The following is a 16,515-nucleotide window of genomic DNA, read 5'->3' on the forward strand; positions in this document are numbered from 1 at the left end:
ACAGTCAAAGAATAAAATGTGTTTTCCTGTGGGTGGTACAGACAGCCTGGGAGTGAACGGACATAGGTTGAGCTAACATGCATTGACCATTACTTGCTGAGTTTGGATCCTGGCGAGGCCTTTTACAAGGCTTTTATTCCTCATCAACTACTCTGTAGGTTTGACAGCAGTAAACCCATGCTACAAATGTGGACCCGGGACCCTTGAAAGAAAATGGCCTGTATACTCCATAATTTTGGCCTTTCCCCCCAGGTAATAACTCAAAAGGCTGGAAGTAGAGGACACTGCATTCACAAACCAGTTTCTGGCTTCCAAACCTGTCAGCTGTCTACACTTAGATATTCCCTGTACACTGCATTTATGTTATAAGGTTTCAGTGGGTGCTGGTGAGAATACTACATATTCAGAGTGTGTATTTATTTATTATTTTGGTTTTTTGTAGTCTCCTCTAAGCCATGACCTCATCCTTAACCTGACTCAGGACGGGATCAAACTACTGTTTGATGCTTTCAATCAGAGACTTAAGGTAACTATAAATGACGAGTAAAGTTTCACATCAGGCTGATTAACGTGTGACGTTGTGGGATGTTTCTGAAACTCATAAGTGGGAGTAGACTTTTGTGTTTTAGAGACAACCACAATATAGGGAACTGAAGCTGTGCCTGTTCCCCTAAAAAGAGAGAAGCTGGAGGTGGATTGGGATGGTTGGAAAGAGGCTGGGAAGGACTCCAGCCCCAGGCTCCAGAGGTGAAGGGGAAAGAGTGTTGAAGATTTGGGAACATGCTGTGGGGAGGGGGCTTTTATGTTGAATAGGAAAATGAGAGGAGCTAAGTATTTGGCATTTATTTTATTTATTTATTTTTGGCTGCGTTGGGTCTTCATTGCTGCGCGGGGGCTTTCTCTAGTTGCAGTGAGTGGGGACTTTTCTTCCTTGCGGTGCGTAGACTTCTCATTGCGGTGGCTTCTCTTGTTGCGGAGCACAGGCTCTAGGCACGTGGGCTCAGTAGTTGTGGCGCACGGGCTTAGTTGCTCCGTGGCATGTGGGATCTTCCCGGACCAGGGCATGAACCCGTGTCCCCTGCATCGGCAGGCAGACTCTCAACCACTGCGCCACCAGGGAAGCCCTAGTAAGGTTTTTATATCTTGTTGTTTTGCTTCATTCTTGGGTCAAACAATAAGACTGGGAATATGAAAAATGGAAACTGTTCTTCCTAAAATGCTGAAGCTTGGACCTTAACACCACCAGCACTGAGTTGATTCTTGAGCCCCTTTAAAAGGGGCTTCCCTGGTGGCGCGGTGGTTGGGGGTCCGCCTGCCAGTGTAGGGGGCGCGGGTTCGTGCCCTGGTCCGGGAGGATCCCACGTGCCGCGGAGCAGCTGGGCCCATGAGCCATGGTCGCTGGGCCTGTGCGTCCGGAGCCTGTGCTCCGCAACGGGAGAGGCCGCAGCAGTGAAAGGCCCGCATACCGCAAAAAAAAAAGGAAATGTAAACAAACAACTTGCTGGTATGTAGGGTTGTCTTAATTGGCAGTCAAGTGCAGTTTACTAACACCTGTTTCAGTCTACGATGTTTTTAATACACTATTTACAAATGCCTGGACATGAAAGGTTAGTCATGTGACATCAGACTCATGCCTCAGAGTCATAAGGTTGAATGTGGCTCAGGGCAGTGGCATGCCAGAGCCATCGTCCTGGTTAGGTTATATATAGAGTTGCCTTTCCAAAAGGCTTGGAAGACAACATGGAAAAATGATCTGTACGTGGAATAAGAATTCCTCATTTATGATGGTTTTCCAAAAGGAAAGTTTGATGTGAACATTCTTATCCCCACAACACCCTTGCCTCCTCTTGTAGGCTCAGTCATCCTGTCTTTACTGACCAGAAGTTCCACACTGGCAAAGGGTAGAAGGTGGTCTTCAGTGTGGCTTCATCACAAATTAGGGGAAATTAATCTGGAAACACCTTTACAAAGAGTCATTTGTTTTTAACTTGGTAAATCCACTTTAGGAAACATAACCCAAAAAGATTATGGGGAGGGTAGTAATGCCAGATATTTACAGCAGGGCTTTTCATAGTAATGAAAAGCCAGAAGCAACCTAAATAGACAACAGTGGAGGATAGATAGGCAGTCTACCATAGAGTTACAGCATGGTGAGGACAATATTATATATTTAGTGAGCACTTAGTACATGTTAGGCACATGGCTGAGTGTTTCCCATGCATTTCCTAATTTAATCTTAACAAGCCTGTAAGTGGTACTTCTTACCAATGAAATAACAGAGGGACAGAGGATAAGTGGTCTAGCTGACACCAAGCTTTTAACCCTATGTTACCAGAGTGCAGTAACTGGCCACTGGGAATAGAAATGGCTGAGGTTTGTTGATGAGTATGGGAAATAGATGTGATAAAAGCTGAAGAAAATAGTGTAAGCATACTATGCAGAAAAGTGAGGAATGGGAAAAGAGATAGAATAGAACCTTCTCTCTGCCTTCTGTGGGGTCCCTATGAAGAAAGAGGGGCTGGGGCCCTGCCTGAGCCTCTGGAAACTGAGGAAGTAATCCCTCAGGTGCCTTGGTTGGTACCAAGTCTGACCTCACCCATCTGCCTGCCCCTCCATCCAAGGGCTTCAGAAGCTGCTTCTCCCCGATGCTATGTCCTGCAGTTTCCCCATCCTCTCACTCCCTATCTATGAGAGAGCATTATGGAATGAGGCTTCACAAGTCACAATCTTTACAGCCACGTGTCTTCCTTTCCTATCTTGGGTGCTGCCATGTCTTCTCTTCTAGGGAAATCAAGGTCCTTTCCAGCCCAGAGGGTGGAAAACCATGGACTTCAGATTTCCCCAGCTACTTGTCCCTATGGCCCAGCAAGCTCCATAGGTCAAAATCTGCTTGTTGATTCTGGCAAGGGACCCAGAGTGCTGACTGTCTTAGAGTCCTTCGTGTCACAGGTGCCACACCATAAGTGTTGGTGTGGGCTGTTGGCAGGTGAATGATAGTGTCACAGCAAGAATACCCTGGAGGCCCACAGGGTGAGCGATGGGCAGCCCTTGGGGGATCATTAGCCAGCCATAGTAGTAGCACTCGAAGAGGCAGAGTGCTTGCCTCTGCTATACAAGCAGGGATTCTGGCTGAGGGTTGAGGCCTCTGCCAGCATGGGACCCCGGCCTCAGTAAAATGGCATACCAGTTTGGCATAATACACTGCCATGCCCAGGCTTTCTGAAGATAGTGTCATGAATCACAGCTATTCCCCTGCCCTTGCATGACCTCTCTTGGCACCACTTTTCATATTTTTGAGCTTCATATTGCCCTTAGCTATCTTCATACCCAGCTGACTCCCTGACATGTGTTGTATACCTCCTCTGTACAAACTAATCAGCCAGACCTCAAGGGGCTTAACTCAGTGGTACCAGTGAACAGCATATGCTAATAGCGGTACCAGTGAGCAGCATATACTAATAGTGTAGGAAAGGGTAGATTGAAGTGCTACAACAGCCCAGCAGAGGGAGTGATTCTTAGCAGCAGGTAGGATCAGAATAGCTGCACCTTATAGCGAAGAGGTGCCCAATTTGTGGTTCAGTTATGATTCTCAAACAAAGTTAGAGACAAGTCTGACCAAGAATGAACTGCCTGTTATGTCTCTGTTCCTGTGACAATGCCAGATGCTCCTGTACCCAGTGTCCCACAGCCCTTCCCAGGATGAAGCCCTGATTGTCAGGGCAAACAGACATTGAACCAGCTCTGCTTGTGCTTCTTCAATGGGGGCCAAACTTCCCAGCTATAGGATACCAAATGGTGCTCTAGGCCTCAGCCAGCTATGCTACTGCCTGCCTAGCCCTTGACGCCATTGTCATAAAAAACTTCACAACGCTCATTACTTGGCATCGCTAGTGGCTGAGAGTTCGATACCTTTTCCTTTGTCTCATTCCTGAGTTCTTGACATTTCATCTGAGGCTGAACCTTTTGAAACTTCACAAGGGTCCTGAGGTTCTCCAGGTTTGACCAGATGCTCTTCGTTAGGGATATAGCTGAATATTGTCACACTTGACCTAAGCTAAGGTAATATGACTTGTTTTCTAGTAGGATAGACCTCTCCCTCCATCTTTTTTTGTTTTTGTAAACCACAGTATTTTGAAGCTATTTTTGAAAGGGACTTGATTTGGGTTTTTATAATGCAACAAAGTATATAATAAAAGGAAGGGGGCTCAGTATCCCCCTTACAGGTTACAGCCTTCACAAACAGCATGAATTTGTTTCTGTGGAGGGTTTTACTGTCCTGTAGCATGGTATGTACAATCTTTTATGTGACCCAGCACTAGATGATATCTAAAAACCTGATGCAGAACGTCCATGGACATCTGTTGAACAATCCACTAGAAAGAGGGGTAGGGTGAGTTTATGCTGTGTGTGTGGTATGGGTTTTTCTTCCAGAGTTAAAAATAAGAACAGGGGCTTCCCTGGTGGGGCAGTGGTTAAGAATCCGCCTGCCAATGCAGGGGACACGGGTTCGAGCCCTGCTCTGAGAAGATCCCACATGCCGCGGAGCAGCTAAGCCTGTGCGCCACAACTACTGAGCCTGCACTCTAGAGCCCATGAGCCACAACTACTGAAGCCCACACACCTAGACCCCGTGCTCCACAACAACAGAAGCACTGCAATGAGAAGCCCATGTGCCGCAACGAAGAGTAGCCCCCGCTTGCTGCAACTAGAGAAAGCCTGTGTGCAACAACAAAGACCCAACACAGCCATAAACAAACAAACAAATAAATAAATTTAATTAAAAAAAAACAGTGGGCGGCCTGGCCAGAGAGGGTGGGGCTTATTAAAGTACGCGTCAGAGACCAAAAAAAAAAAACAAAAACAAAAACAAAAACTAAAGAATCCGCCTGCCAATGCAGGAGACACGGGTTCGAGCCCTGGTCCGGGAAGATCCCACATGCCGCAGAGCAACTAAGCCCATGCACCACAACTACTGAGCCTGCGCTCTAGAGCCCGCAAGCCACAACTCCTGAGCCCATGTGCCACAACAGCTGAAGCCCGCGTGCCTAGAGCCCATGCTCCCAACAAGAGAAGCCACCACAATGAGAAGCCTGTGCGCCACAACCAGAGAAGAGCCCGCATGCAGCAACGAAGACCCAACACAGTCAAAAATAAAATAAATAAATTTATTTAAAAAAAAAAAACAATGTGCAGTGCTTCAGGAGAATTTCAACTAGTGATAATTTTTTTTTCTTCACTACTCTATAAATGTCTTTCTAATTAATCTTTTTCAACTGCAGAGCACTAACAGCTCTTAAATTTTTGTTTTTAGGTGATTGAAGTATATGACTTGACTAAAGTGAAGTTAAAATATTGGTAAGTTTTCTCCTGGTATGTGTCATAGGCTTGGTACACAGGGGCTTTATCTACTACCCATAGTAAGTTGGTAAAGGATTCCCATCTGCAGCAGTTCTGGGATTACAGCCTGGTGCCATGATTTCCTCCTGCAGCCTCCAAGTCTATTCAGTTTCCTGAGGAAGAGAAGGAAACCTCATTAAGAACACACTGTGTATAAAACACTTCACATATGTGACAACTTATTTAATCCCACAACAAAGCAGGACCTCAGCTCAGAGGTCTGTGACTTTCCCCTGGGTCATAGCTACCCTTCCCTGCACGGCCTCGTTTGGCACCTCTTTATGTGTTCATTACCAACAGAGGTGGGACAAACCAGATACATCTGACTTCAAGGCCTATGCTAAAGAGAATGCCAAAAGGATTACTATTTGGGGGGCCAAAATCTGCTTTTTAGAATGAAAATGGGATGTGTTTGTGCCTGTATGATGCACAAATATTTGAACCTCCATTATGGTAAGGCGCTGTGCTGGCATCTAGAATATTCCGTTCAGTAAGCTTCCTTAACAGGCTTACCTTCTCGAGGGTGTGTAAGGGATCAGTTCCTGGGCTGACTCAAGCAGTGTTTGCCAGCAGAGAAGTGGATAAAGCAAATGCATAATAGCACTGACCCCTGCAGATTCTGATTATCTTTTAGTCTTGTTGGGGCCTTCTGTACCTCAGGGTCTGCACTTGAGACCTGCCCTCTTAAGAGACAGTGGTGGGTAAGAGTGAGGGTTCTAGAGTCAGGCTTCCCTGGGTTTGGGTTATGACGACTTCATTTTATTGCTCTGTGAAATTGGGCAAGTCACTTAACCTCTTTGAGTTTGTTTTCTCATCAGAGAAATGAAACCAATAATCAGGTTGCTGGGTTAGGAAGATGACATGAGATAATACTGGTAAAGCATATAGCACAGTGCCTGGTTAAAAACAGCGGTTCCAGATGCAAGCTGTTATATATAGGATAGACAACAAGGTCCTACTGTATAGCATGGGAAACTATTTTCAGCATCCTGTAATAAACCATAATGGAAAGACTATGAAAAAGAATGTATATATAATTGAATCACTTTGCTGTACAGCAGAAATTAACAGAACATTGTAAATCAACTATACTTCAATAAAATAAATATTTTAAAAAGCAGAGGTTTTCCATAAGTGATAATTTTTTTAAAGTATTCTTAACCTTAAACATTTTCCTTAAAATTGTAAATGATTTATCTTCATGCTCATTATCTGAAATCTTTCGCCTCTCTTTGCTCCCAAGCCCACCCCCCCTCCCAGGTATTTTTCCTTTGCTTGGGATCCATTCCTCCCCATCCACATACCCGTTCACCCAATCCATGAGTGCTGGTTCTTCTGCTTGTTAGGAAAACAAGCTGCCTCGCTTGGCTGTACACTTTTAAGACATTCATCCCTTTTTAAGAAAGCTCCTTTTCAAGCCAAACTACTAGTATGCATCCTGGGAAAACACATTAACAGTGTCTATTTCTGAGTACTCTTTATCCAAGTCCAAATGCCATGGGGCTGAGGCCAGATTGATTTCCTTCTGAACTGGCCTGGTGGCCACAAATGTCTTGGGAGGTCCTAGAGGACTAATTCTCTGTATCAACCTCAGGAGAATTGACTATTTATGACCTCATTTATTGTCTCTTATTTAAAAGTTCTATAGTTAAACTTTTATTTTGATACAATAGTAGACTCACTCGCCTGTGTTTTAAGAGTAACTCTTCCAGCCACCATCTCTAATGATCTGTGAGCCCATCTTGCAAAGCCTGGTATTAAAAAGTATCTCTGTTTTTCAGTGGTGTGCATTTCAATTCTCAAGCCATAGCTCCCACCATTGAGCAGATTGACCAGTCTTTTGGTGCGACCCATCCTGGAGGTAAGCCAAGTCCATTTGATTCCTCTGGTCATCTGTAGCCATGTTCCTGTCGGATTTGGGGATTGGTACTTGGGTGTGAAGGAAAGCTCTTTCCTCTTGTTTTCAGTCTAGTAGGTCAGTTCAGAAATGAGACACAAGGAAGGTGTTGCCAGCCATTACTCCCTGCCAGGCTGGTTTGTGTTCACAACTTCTGATGCCATTCAACCATACCATTTCTTCTCCCCACTCCCACAGTGTACAACTCCGCTGAGCAGCTCTTCCACCTCAACTTCAGAGGACTGTCTTTCTCTTTTCAGCTAGATTCATGGACTGAGGCTCCCAAGTACGAGGTTAGCCTTTCTCTTTCCCTGATATTTATTGCCCGGTGCCCAGGTGATACGGGTCAGCAGAGTACCATTGGAGGAGGCTGGATAGGTGCTCTTTCTTTGGTTTCCTGATCTCTGAGGTCTTCGGAGGCCAATGGGGGGTACAGTGGGGGAAGCTGATAGAACAAAGCCCAGGCTGGCATTCCCAGGAAGAGGGCGCTTGCAACTGAAGAGTGAGGTCGAGCTCACTTTGCAGAGGTAAATCCACGTCGTGTGCTTTAAAACTCCAAATCACCACAGTTTTTCTTAATGGCCTGGAATTTGAGAGAATTCATCCTTAGGCAACAGCATCCTTAGTGTTATGAAATGATAGCTTTTTGTAAGTTTTACATTTTATTAAAGGAGGCATTTCTACATTTTCTCCCTGATGAAGGAATGAAAAGCTAAGTAAAATTAAAGATGAACTTGCATGATTAGGTGAATTTATTGACCTGGAGACAGGTTGGACTGTGTGCTTTGACCTGGCCAGTTTTTTTTTTAATATCAAGAGTTTTAATAATCTTGATAAATAAAACAAGCAAACTTCAAAGTTTCTCAGGAAACCACAGTCCCATCTTTCTACACTGTAGGTAACCATACCCATTTTTATAGATGAGGAAATAGATACAGAAAATTTGTACCGGGTAAGGCAGTACCAGTAGCAGAGTTCTATCTGAAACTGAGATATTCCTATTCTAAATTCCTTACTTTCGTGACCTGGCCAGTTCTTGAAGACCATATGAGTGTCAGGAAAGTGCCAGAGCCTGAGTCGCATGGCCCACAGTGTGCTTTTATTAAAATATTTGTCTTGTGTTTGCAGCCCAATTTTGCCCATGGTCTGGCTTCTCTCCAGATACCACACGGAGCAACTGTGAAACGAATGTACATCTACAGTGGAAACAGCCTACAGGATACCAAGTACGTGTAGGGGAGCACAAGCTTCATGCTAAGGCCATGGGCTCCCTGGGAGGGAGGGCAAAAGCCTCTGCTCACTGTGCCTTCCCCCAGGGCTCCCGCGATGCCCCTGAGCTGTTTCTTGGGCAATGTGTACGCTGAGAGTGTAGATGTTCTTCGAGATGGAACTGGACCCTCAGGTTTACGACTTCGCCTACTTGCCGCAGGTCAGTTACTGGCTTTGGGGTGGTGGATTCTCCGTTATATCCTTGTTGTGATAGTCTAAAATCCCACGTCCTTAGGATAGTTGGTAGAAGACAAATGGTGCTGATGTTTATGGTTAAAAGTTTTCATTTAAATTTGTGAAGGGACAAGACAGTCTTATTTTGAGCAAATCTTAATAAATGGCAGCAAAACTTCTTCCCTCGGCAGGTACATCAGCCTCTGTGTACTTATGTAGCTTTGCAGTGGTTCCTGCGTCCTGGAGATATATCTTATGGGCTCAGTGTTGTATGTTGTCTCGTTTTCCACCCTTTGTGCTAATTTCTCAGAGTAGACTGGCAAGAGGAGTTTGTTGAATTGTGGTATAGCCATACCCTACTCAGTTTTGTTGACTGTGAACAAAAAGAGTTGCTGCCTTCAGTAGCTGGTCTCTCCAGGATTCACGCCTTATCTTGTATTTTCTTGTGTGGACAATCTCAACTCCTTCGGACCTTTGGATTATACTTAGTGGTACCGAAATCCTCCTGTGTGTAGTTTGCCTCCATAAAGACGGCCTGGTGACTTTGAGCTCCATGATGGGGCTGTGCCTTAATGGAGTTCACATTCTAGCCAGTGTTTGTTTGTAAGCTGGGGTCTTGCATCAGTTTCTGGGGCATCCGTTCTCAACCGTTTAGAGTCTGGTATATAAACTGTGAACTCACTCCCCTGAACAATTAGTTCACAGCCTCCAGGTTAGAAATTTCTTTTCTTTTCTTTTTTTTAATAATTAATTATATATATAATTTTTTTTTAATAAATTTATTTATTTTTTTAGCTGCGTTGGGTTTTCATTACTGGACACAGCCTTTCTCTAGTTGCGGTGATCGGGGTCTATTCTTGCGGTGCATGGGCCTCTCATTGCAGTGTCTTCTCTTGTTGTGGAGCACGGGCTCTAGGCGCACAGGCTTCAGTAGTTGTGGCTCGTGGGCTCTAGAGTGCAGGCTCAGTAGTTGTGGAGCACGGCTTAGTTGCTCCGCGGCATGTGGGATCTTCCCGGACCGGGGCACGAACCCGTGTCCCCTGCATCGGCAGGCAGACTCTCAACCACTGTACCACCAGGGAAGCCCCTACAGTGATGCTTTTAACATGGAAGGTCCATTCAATTGTCTTGATCCCCACAATAATTTATAGGATGACTCATTCCAGGGCATCAGAAACTAAAATAGTATCCTAAAAAGAACTAAGGGTAATTTACCTGAGGAGGCTTCAGGTAGAGTGAGACAAGAGAGGAGGCTCACCTGTAAAGGGTGTCTCCCCTGTAGCCCTACCTGGACATTCACAAGTATCTGGTACTTGGAGACATGGGCACACAGTCCACCTTGACAGGACTTTTGGTGGGTTCCATAGGTCACCCAGGCTTGCCTAAGTGCAGGATTTATAGACAGAGGTTAATGTAGACTGTGGTTTTTCCCAAGACCTAGTTAATTTACACACAGCTGTGTGTGTGTATGTGTCAGGAGTGGGATTTGAAACAGCTCTTACTTTGCCACTCAGTTTATATGTGCTGTGACTTAAGACTCTTGGGTTAGTTGGAGAACTCAGTACCTCTTTGTTTCAGAGTTTGGATCCCTGAAGTCTTCCGTATATAACAAATGGATTGTTATACAAGAAAGAGCTTTGTCAGCTATAAAGCCCTGTGTAGAGTAAGGTGATGGTGGTGGTTATCATGGTACCAGGAATTGCAGTCCTTGGTTTCTTGGCTTCCTTTTATAATTTTGAGCAAAACACTTTGTCTTCTCATCCACAGAATGGGGGAAATTTTACTCTTGGTGTGTCTGTTGCTATTCCACAACCACTTCTGTGTATGTGTGTGTTTAACTAGAACCATTTCTGAAATGTATTAGGCAAAGTCAGGGTTGAAAGATTCTTCCCAACGAAGAAACTTCTGGCAAATCAGGTTTTTTTCTTTCTCCCACTTGCCTGGTTTGTCTCTTTTGAGTGTTAGTGGGTCTGGTGTTTGTAGAATTAGGGAGTTAAAAGTTAGTGTGTGCTTTGCTCTTGGCTCTTTTATAGAGTGATCTTCAGGTCCAGTCTCAGGTTGGGGGTTACCATTGAGAAGTACTTTTTTTTTTTAATATATTTTATTTTTATTTATTATTTTTGGTTGTGTTGGGTCTTCATTGCTTCATGCGGGCTTCCTCTAGTTGCAGTGTACATGCTTCTCATTGCGGTGGCTTCTCGTTGTGGAGCACAGGCTCTAGAGCGCGGGCTTCAGTAGATGCAGCACGTGGGCTTAGTAGTTGTGGCTTGTGGGCTCTAGAGCACAGGCTCAGTAGTTGTGGCGCACGGCCTTAGTTGCTCCGTGGCATGTGGGATTTTCCCGGATCAGGGCTTGAACCCATGTCCCCTGCATTGGCAGGCAGATTCTTAACCACTGCTCCACAAGAGAAGCCCCAAGAAGTACTTCTTTTTTGGGGGGGCGGTACGCGGGCCTCTCACTGCTGTGGCCTCTCCCGTTGCAGAGCACAGGCCCCAGACGCGCAGGCTCAGCGGCCACGGCTCATGGGCCCAGCCGCTCTGCGGCATGTGGGATCCTCCCGGACCGGGGCACAAACCTGCGTCCCCTGCATCGGCAGGCAGACTCTCAACCACTGCGCCACCAGGGAAGCCCCCCCGAGAAGTACTTCTTAACGTAAATCCTTGTATCTTGTCAGGACCTGGAAAGTGACAAGCGATAATAGCACCCATTTATATATTTCCGTAGCACCTGTGCTGCTGTTTATTGCACCACAGTTGTGATGGTCTGATTGGAATCTTCATGCCATAAGCTCCAGTGTGGGCAGAGACTGCGCCTATTCTGCTCACCATTGTTTCCTCAGCATCTAGCAAAGTGTCCTAGCCCATGGTGTCAATGACTGAGTACTTGCTGAGTCAGTGAATGACTTTTCTAGAGCTCTGTATCACTTTTGTGGGATTGAGTGAATCTCTCGCATTATTTTGAGTAGATAGTGATCTCTTCTAGCATCTCAAGTCCTGGTGACTTGGTACTTCAGCTTACATGCAGTCTTTCCCCTCAGCCAAACCTGATAATGCAGCGTGCAGCCACTGGCCTCTCTAGGGCTCCCGGGACCCTGGGCTGCAGGGTCACAGGCGCTGACTGGGAACCTGACCACCTGTACCTTGTTCTCTCCAGGTTGTGGACCCGGCTTATTAGCAGATGCCAAGATGCGGGTATTTGAACGCTCAGTGTATTTTGGCGATTCCTGCCAAGATGTTCTTAGCATGCTTGGCTCTCCACACAAGGTCTTCTACAAGTCAGAAGACAAGGTAGGGAAAATGTGTTTATAAAGTGAATAGGTGGTGTCTCTCTCTCTCTCTCTTTTTTTTTTAATCAACTTTAACTTAATACTGAGTAAATGTAAACTGCTGTTTTCCCATAGGACCTGCTGTATTAAAGCTGATGGAAAAGTAAATTGAAAGCTCTTTTCCGACCCCTGTTGGTCAGATTGTTGTGCCTTTCCTTGGAGACGAAGGCACAGTCTATAGTCAACCAAAGCTGGCTGGGTTATTCGGCACGAGCATGTGGGACTCCCACACTCTTGCTTCCCCAACAGATTAACGTTATACAAGAAACACAATTTGTAGACTCATTTAATCCAAGAATTAAATGTATTAAGGGGTTGGATTTTAATTCATTGTTATTTTTTCCCCAACAGATGAAGATTCATTCTCCTTCTCCTCATAAGCAAGTTCCATCGAAGTGCAATGACTACTTTTTTAACTACTTCACTCTCGGAGTGGTAAGTTGTGATTCCTTAGAGAAGCGTTCCATTTCTGTGGGAGTGTGCAGTGCCCCTGGGCATACCTGTGTGCATACATGCAGCTTTCACCATGCCTGGCTGCAGGAAACCTCGCCCTAGCTGGCTTTACCAGGGTTGTCTTGCATTGGCATTGGTACCCCCAAAGTAGACCTTTCCTGTCACCACCATTGCTGAGAAACACTGGGTTCTCTGGTATGTCTTCATTTCTTTTCTGAGAGAAGCATGCTCCACAAGTAGAGGCTGCAGGAGTCATTCAGGTTAAGATATTTTGGGAACTGCTGTTTTGTAGAGCATAGGACCCTCTTCTGGAGCCAAAAAACAGGTAGACAAAAAAGGCTTAAAGTCTGGGAGTGTGCTCGTGTATTTTTAGGGGATTTCCCCAGAGGCATTGCTGCGGCCCTGTGCTCTGGACGTACGGTGCTGAATGGAGCTGTGGCCATCAGTGCTGACAGTCCAGCTGGTAGATGTGTGTGTGAGAGAAATGATAGTGTAAAGAAAACTGCACCAGCGGGATAGAGCTCAGAGGGCAGGGCTAGCCTGGATATTGGGTTTTCTAACCTTTCAGCTTTCTAGGGCCTGGGACCCAGAAGCAGCAAAGAAATGGTACACTCCAGAGAGGGAGAAAGGAGGAGGACTGGGTCTGCCAGTGTGGAAAAGACCAAAGAGGAGCCGGGAGTAGCAGGGGAGAGGCAATGGGATCATAAACTCTTGAGGGTAGGATGGTGGCAGGAGGGAATGGCACTGTTGTAAGCTGAACCTCTTTTTTTTTTTTTTTTTTTAATGTTTATTTTATTTATTTATTTGGTTGCACTGGGTCTTAGCTGCAGCAGGCAGACTCCTTAGTTGCATTTCGCCAGCTCCTTTAGTTGCAGCACGTGTGCTTCTTAGTTGGGGCTTACCGGCTCCTTAGTTGTGGCAGGTGGGCTCCTTAGTTGCAGCATGCATGTGAGATCTAGTTCCCTGACCAGGGATCGAACCCGGGCCCCCTGAATTGGGAGCGTGGAGTCTTAACCACTGCGCCACCAGGGAAGTCCCAAGCTGAACCTCTTTTTGAGTTCAAGGGCCAGTGATGATAGGTGTCAGGGAAGATGGAACGAATGGACCAGCCCTGATGGGACATGGTGTGGCTATTGGTGGAGGGCTGGAGTCAGGGGTAACCCTGGGGTCTCAGGCAGAACAGCTGACAGGATGTGAACCTGAGAAGGGTGTGGCAGGGTACGAAGAGGTGTTTGATAGGCAGTGTCAAATCCAGATCTGAGTCCTGGCTAGAGGCTAGCCTTTACTTCAGTTCCAAGGGTTGCTGACTCCCACAGAGAGGGTCTGTGGAAGCCAGAAGGGTCTGGCAGGTCATGGCATTCAGAATAGCCAGGTGCCTTGAGTCCCTTGAGAGTCAGGTGGCCCCTGAATCTTCTTGTTAGCCTGTAAGCCAAAATCTGTGCTCGGTTACTTTTTTTTTTTTTTTTTTGCGGTACGCGGGCCGCTCACTGTTGTGGCCTCTCCCGTTGCGGAGCGCAGGCTCAGCGGCCATGGCTTACGGGCCCAGCCGCTCCGCGGCATGTGGGATCTTCCCGGACTGGGTCATGAACCCGTGTCCCCTGCATTGGCAGGCGGACTCTCAACCACTGCACCACCAGGGAAGCCCTTTTTAACATCTTTTAAAAAATATGGAACACTTCACGAATTTGCATGTCATCCTTGTGCAGGGGCCATGCTAATCTTCTCTGTATCATTCCAACTTTAGTATACGTGCTGCTGAAGCAAGCACTCGGTTACATTTTTTATCAGGTGTTTTTGGTCAGGAAAGATGTCCCTGACCGTGTTTGAGTTCCCAAGCAGTGGGAGCTGTAGTCCCTTGTGCCTTTTGGGCCTACTGGTACAAGGTTTGGAATGACGAGGCCTGTAGATGGTTCGGTGTATGTCGTCATCCCTTCGCACTCAGCCTCAGCTGTCCCCTTGATTGTTATTTGGGAGAAAGCTGTTCCCCAAGGGCATCCCCATTGTGGAGTGGGTGTCTCTAAGTTGGACATGCCCTCGAAAGCCCCCTGCCCTGCCTCAGTAACTTTCCCCACTTGGGCATCCTTGTTTTTTATCCCAGGACATCCTCTTTGATGCGAATACACACAAAGTGAAGAAATTTGTCCTACACACCAATTACCCTGGACATTATAATTTTAATATGTGAGTATACCTGTACCTGCCCCTCCAGGAAAGAGAGCTTGTGGCTTTGGATGTTTGCTATTTCATGGAAAGCAAACATTTCCTGAGTGTTGGCTCTGTTCCTGGTATAGTACCCATTTCCTTAAATCTCTCCATTTATACCCATTTTACAAATAGGGAAATAGATTCAGAAAGCTTGGCCTCTTATCTGAGGTGATAGGGTCTTCAGAGCCCCCAAGCTGTGCCCTTTTTGGTTTGACTCCAGTGCCCAGATCTGGCCTCTCCCAGGGAACACTGTGTCAGGCCCAGAGCCAGGACTTTGGGCAAGTGTGCTTGATCCTGTTTTTCCTGGGGTGCAGAGTTGAGATGTGGGGGTGGTCAAGGCCTCCCAAGGGGTTCAGCCTTTACCCATCTGCCTTCTTTCTCTAGTTATCACCGCTGTGAGTTCAAGATCCCACTAACCGTAAAGAGAGGTGAGTAGTCAGTGTCCTCAGGGTAAGGAAAGGATTTTAGAATCAATCTCTCATGATGAGAAGAGATTGATCCATGCAGGGAGGGTGGCAGTGGTTGGGTTTGTGGCGTCTTTGCCCACCTGCTCCTGCCCATAGCCTCAGCTCCTCTGGGTTGGGCTCTGTGTTCTGGGGCCCACAGTGTTCTTGGTCTGTAGTCTCCTGGAGGCCCTCAAGGTCTTATCCTGTGACCATGGGATTGCTGGTTTCCAAACTTCAATCCCAGTGCATAGGGTGGCTAGGGCTGGGGTCACAGGTGGGCTGAGACATCTACCTGAGCAGGTGTGGAACTGAATCTGGGCCAGGCCAGATACCAACCACCCTGTGTTGTCTTTTCAGAAAACACAGATGGTCAGACAGAAACATGCACGACCTACAGCAAGGTAAGCTCCTATTTTCCCACCTGATGCAGTCTGAAAATGAGGTAGGCATGAGTCTGCCAGCAGTCTGGGTTCCCATGTCCTTTGGGCCAGCCATTTGTCACGGGTAGGGTCGGGTCCCTGCTAATCCCCTGTCACCCGCATCCCTCTTACAGTGGGACAACATCCAGGACCTCCTGGGCCACCCTGTGGAGAAACCTGTTGTCCTGCACAGGTGAGCGGGAGGTTGCTGCCTCTGATCACCCCATCTGGGTCCTCACAGCCCAGAAGGCCCAGGGAGCCCTAGCAGTGGGTATGGCTTAATGACAGAAACGACAAACTTCTGATGTTGCCACAAACACGCTTCCTGCTGCAACCCTGCGTGTTAGGACTAGGCTAGCTGTTCTGCATGTTTACTCACACCAGAGAGGCTGCCCCTTGGGTTAGCTCCCCCCTCTCCCACCTACCTCCAGGTATGGGGACCTTTTTGCCTCTAGTTATTCAGAAAGGGAGGCAGTTTTGACTAGCTGTCCTGGGCCCCCTTTTCCCTATCAAAGCTGCAACCTGCTTTAGTTCACAGCCCAATACCTGGTTGCATCCTGCCTGACGCTCCCTCTCCCTCCTGACTTTGCACCACTCCAGTCCAACTGCATGTTAACTTTCTGTGCCAGCTGGACTATGTAGGATTTGGTGCTTGAATGAGGCCCATCACTATGCCTAGGACCTCAAGGGCCTGTGTGGGAAACACTCACAGCTATGAGGGACCACTGGCTAATAGCCCCCATCCCAAAAGGAACCGGATGCCCTGCCTTGCCTTGGCCTCTGTCTGCCCCTCTAACTGTGGCTTCCCCGGCCTCAGGTCCTCCTCCCCAAACAACACCAACCCATTTGGCTCCACGTTCTGCTTTGGTCTTCAGCGGATGATCTTTGAGGTAAGCCCTGGGGGTTGAGTGGCCGGTGGTCATGGCGAGG

The 16,515-nt window shown here is 46.9% G+C and overlaps 1 protein-coding gene and 1 non-coding gene across 4 annotated transcripts in view; one reads left to right on the plus strand and one right to left on the minus strand.

Annotated features, from left to right (window-relative positions):
• C19H16orf70 (chromosome 19 C16orf70 homolog) overlaps positions 1-16,515 on the plus strand; it is a 28,378-nt gene that overhangs the window by 9,773 nt on the left and 2,090 nt on the right. Inside the window, exons 4-16 of one of the 3 annotated variants that reach the window (XM_032612364.1) lie at positions 443-526; positions 5,312-5,355; positions 7,179-7,258; positions 7,493-7,587; positions 8,423-8,520; positions 8,611-8,723; positions 11,891-12,024; positions 12,414-12,497; positions 14,614-14,696; positions 15,105-15,148; positions 15,524-15,567; positions 15,720-15,778; positions 16,403-16,475. In XM_032612364.1, coding sequence (XP_032468255.1) covers positions 443-526; positions 5,312-5,355; positions 7,179-7,258; positions 7,493-7,587; positions 8,423-8,520; positions 8,611-8,723; positions 11,891-12,024; positions 12,414-12,497; positions 14,614-14,696; positions 15,105-15,148; positions 15,524-15,567; positions 15,720-15,778; positions 16,403-16,475 — 1,035 coding nt within the window. Of the gene's footprint in view, positions 1-442; positions 527-5,311; positions 5,356-7,178; positions 7,259-7,492; positions 7,588-8,422; positions 8,521-8,610; positions 8,724-11,890; positions 12,025-12,413; positions 12,498-14,613; positions 14,788-15,104; positions 15,149-15,523; positions 15,568-15,719; positions 15,779-16,402; positions 16,476-16,515 lie in introns of those variants that run through there. The other 2 variants (XM_032612365.1, XM_032612366.1) reach the window with 2 other exon arrangements.
• Positions 14,177-14,283, minus strand: LOC116744851. Its single transcript, XR_004347179.1, has one exon. It is a non-coding gene; the product is annotated as a U6 spliceosomal RNA (small nuclear RNA).

The sequence above is a fragment of the Phocoena sinus genome, chromosome 19 (assembly GCF_008692025.1).
Source record: "Phocoena sinus isolate mPhoSin1 chromosome 19, mPhoSin1.pri, whole genome shotgun sequence".
NCBI classification, from domain to species: Eukaryota; Metazoa; Chordata; class Mammalia; order Artiodactyla; family Phocoenidae; genus Phocoena; species Phocoena sinus.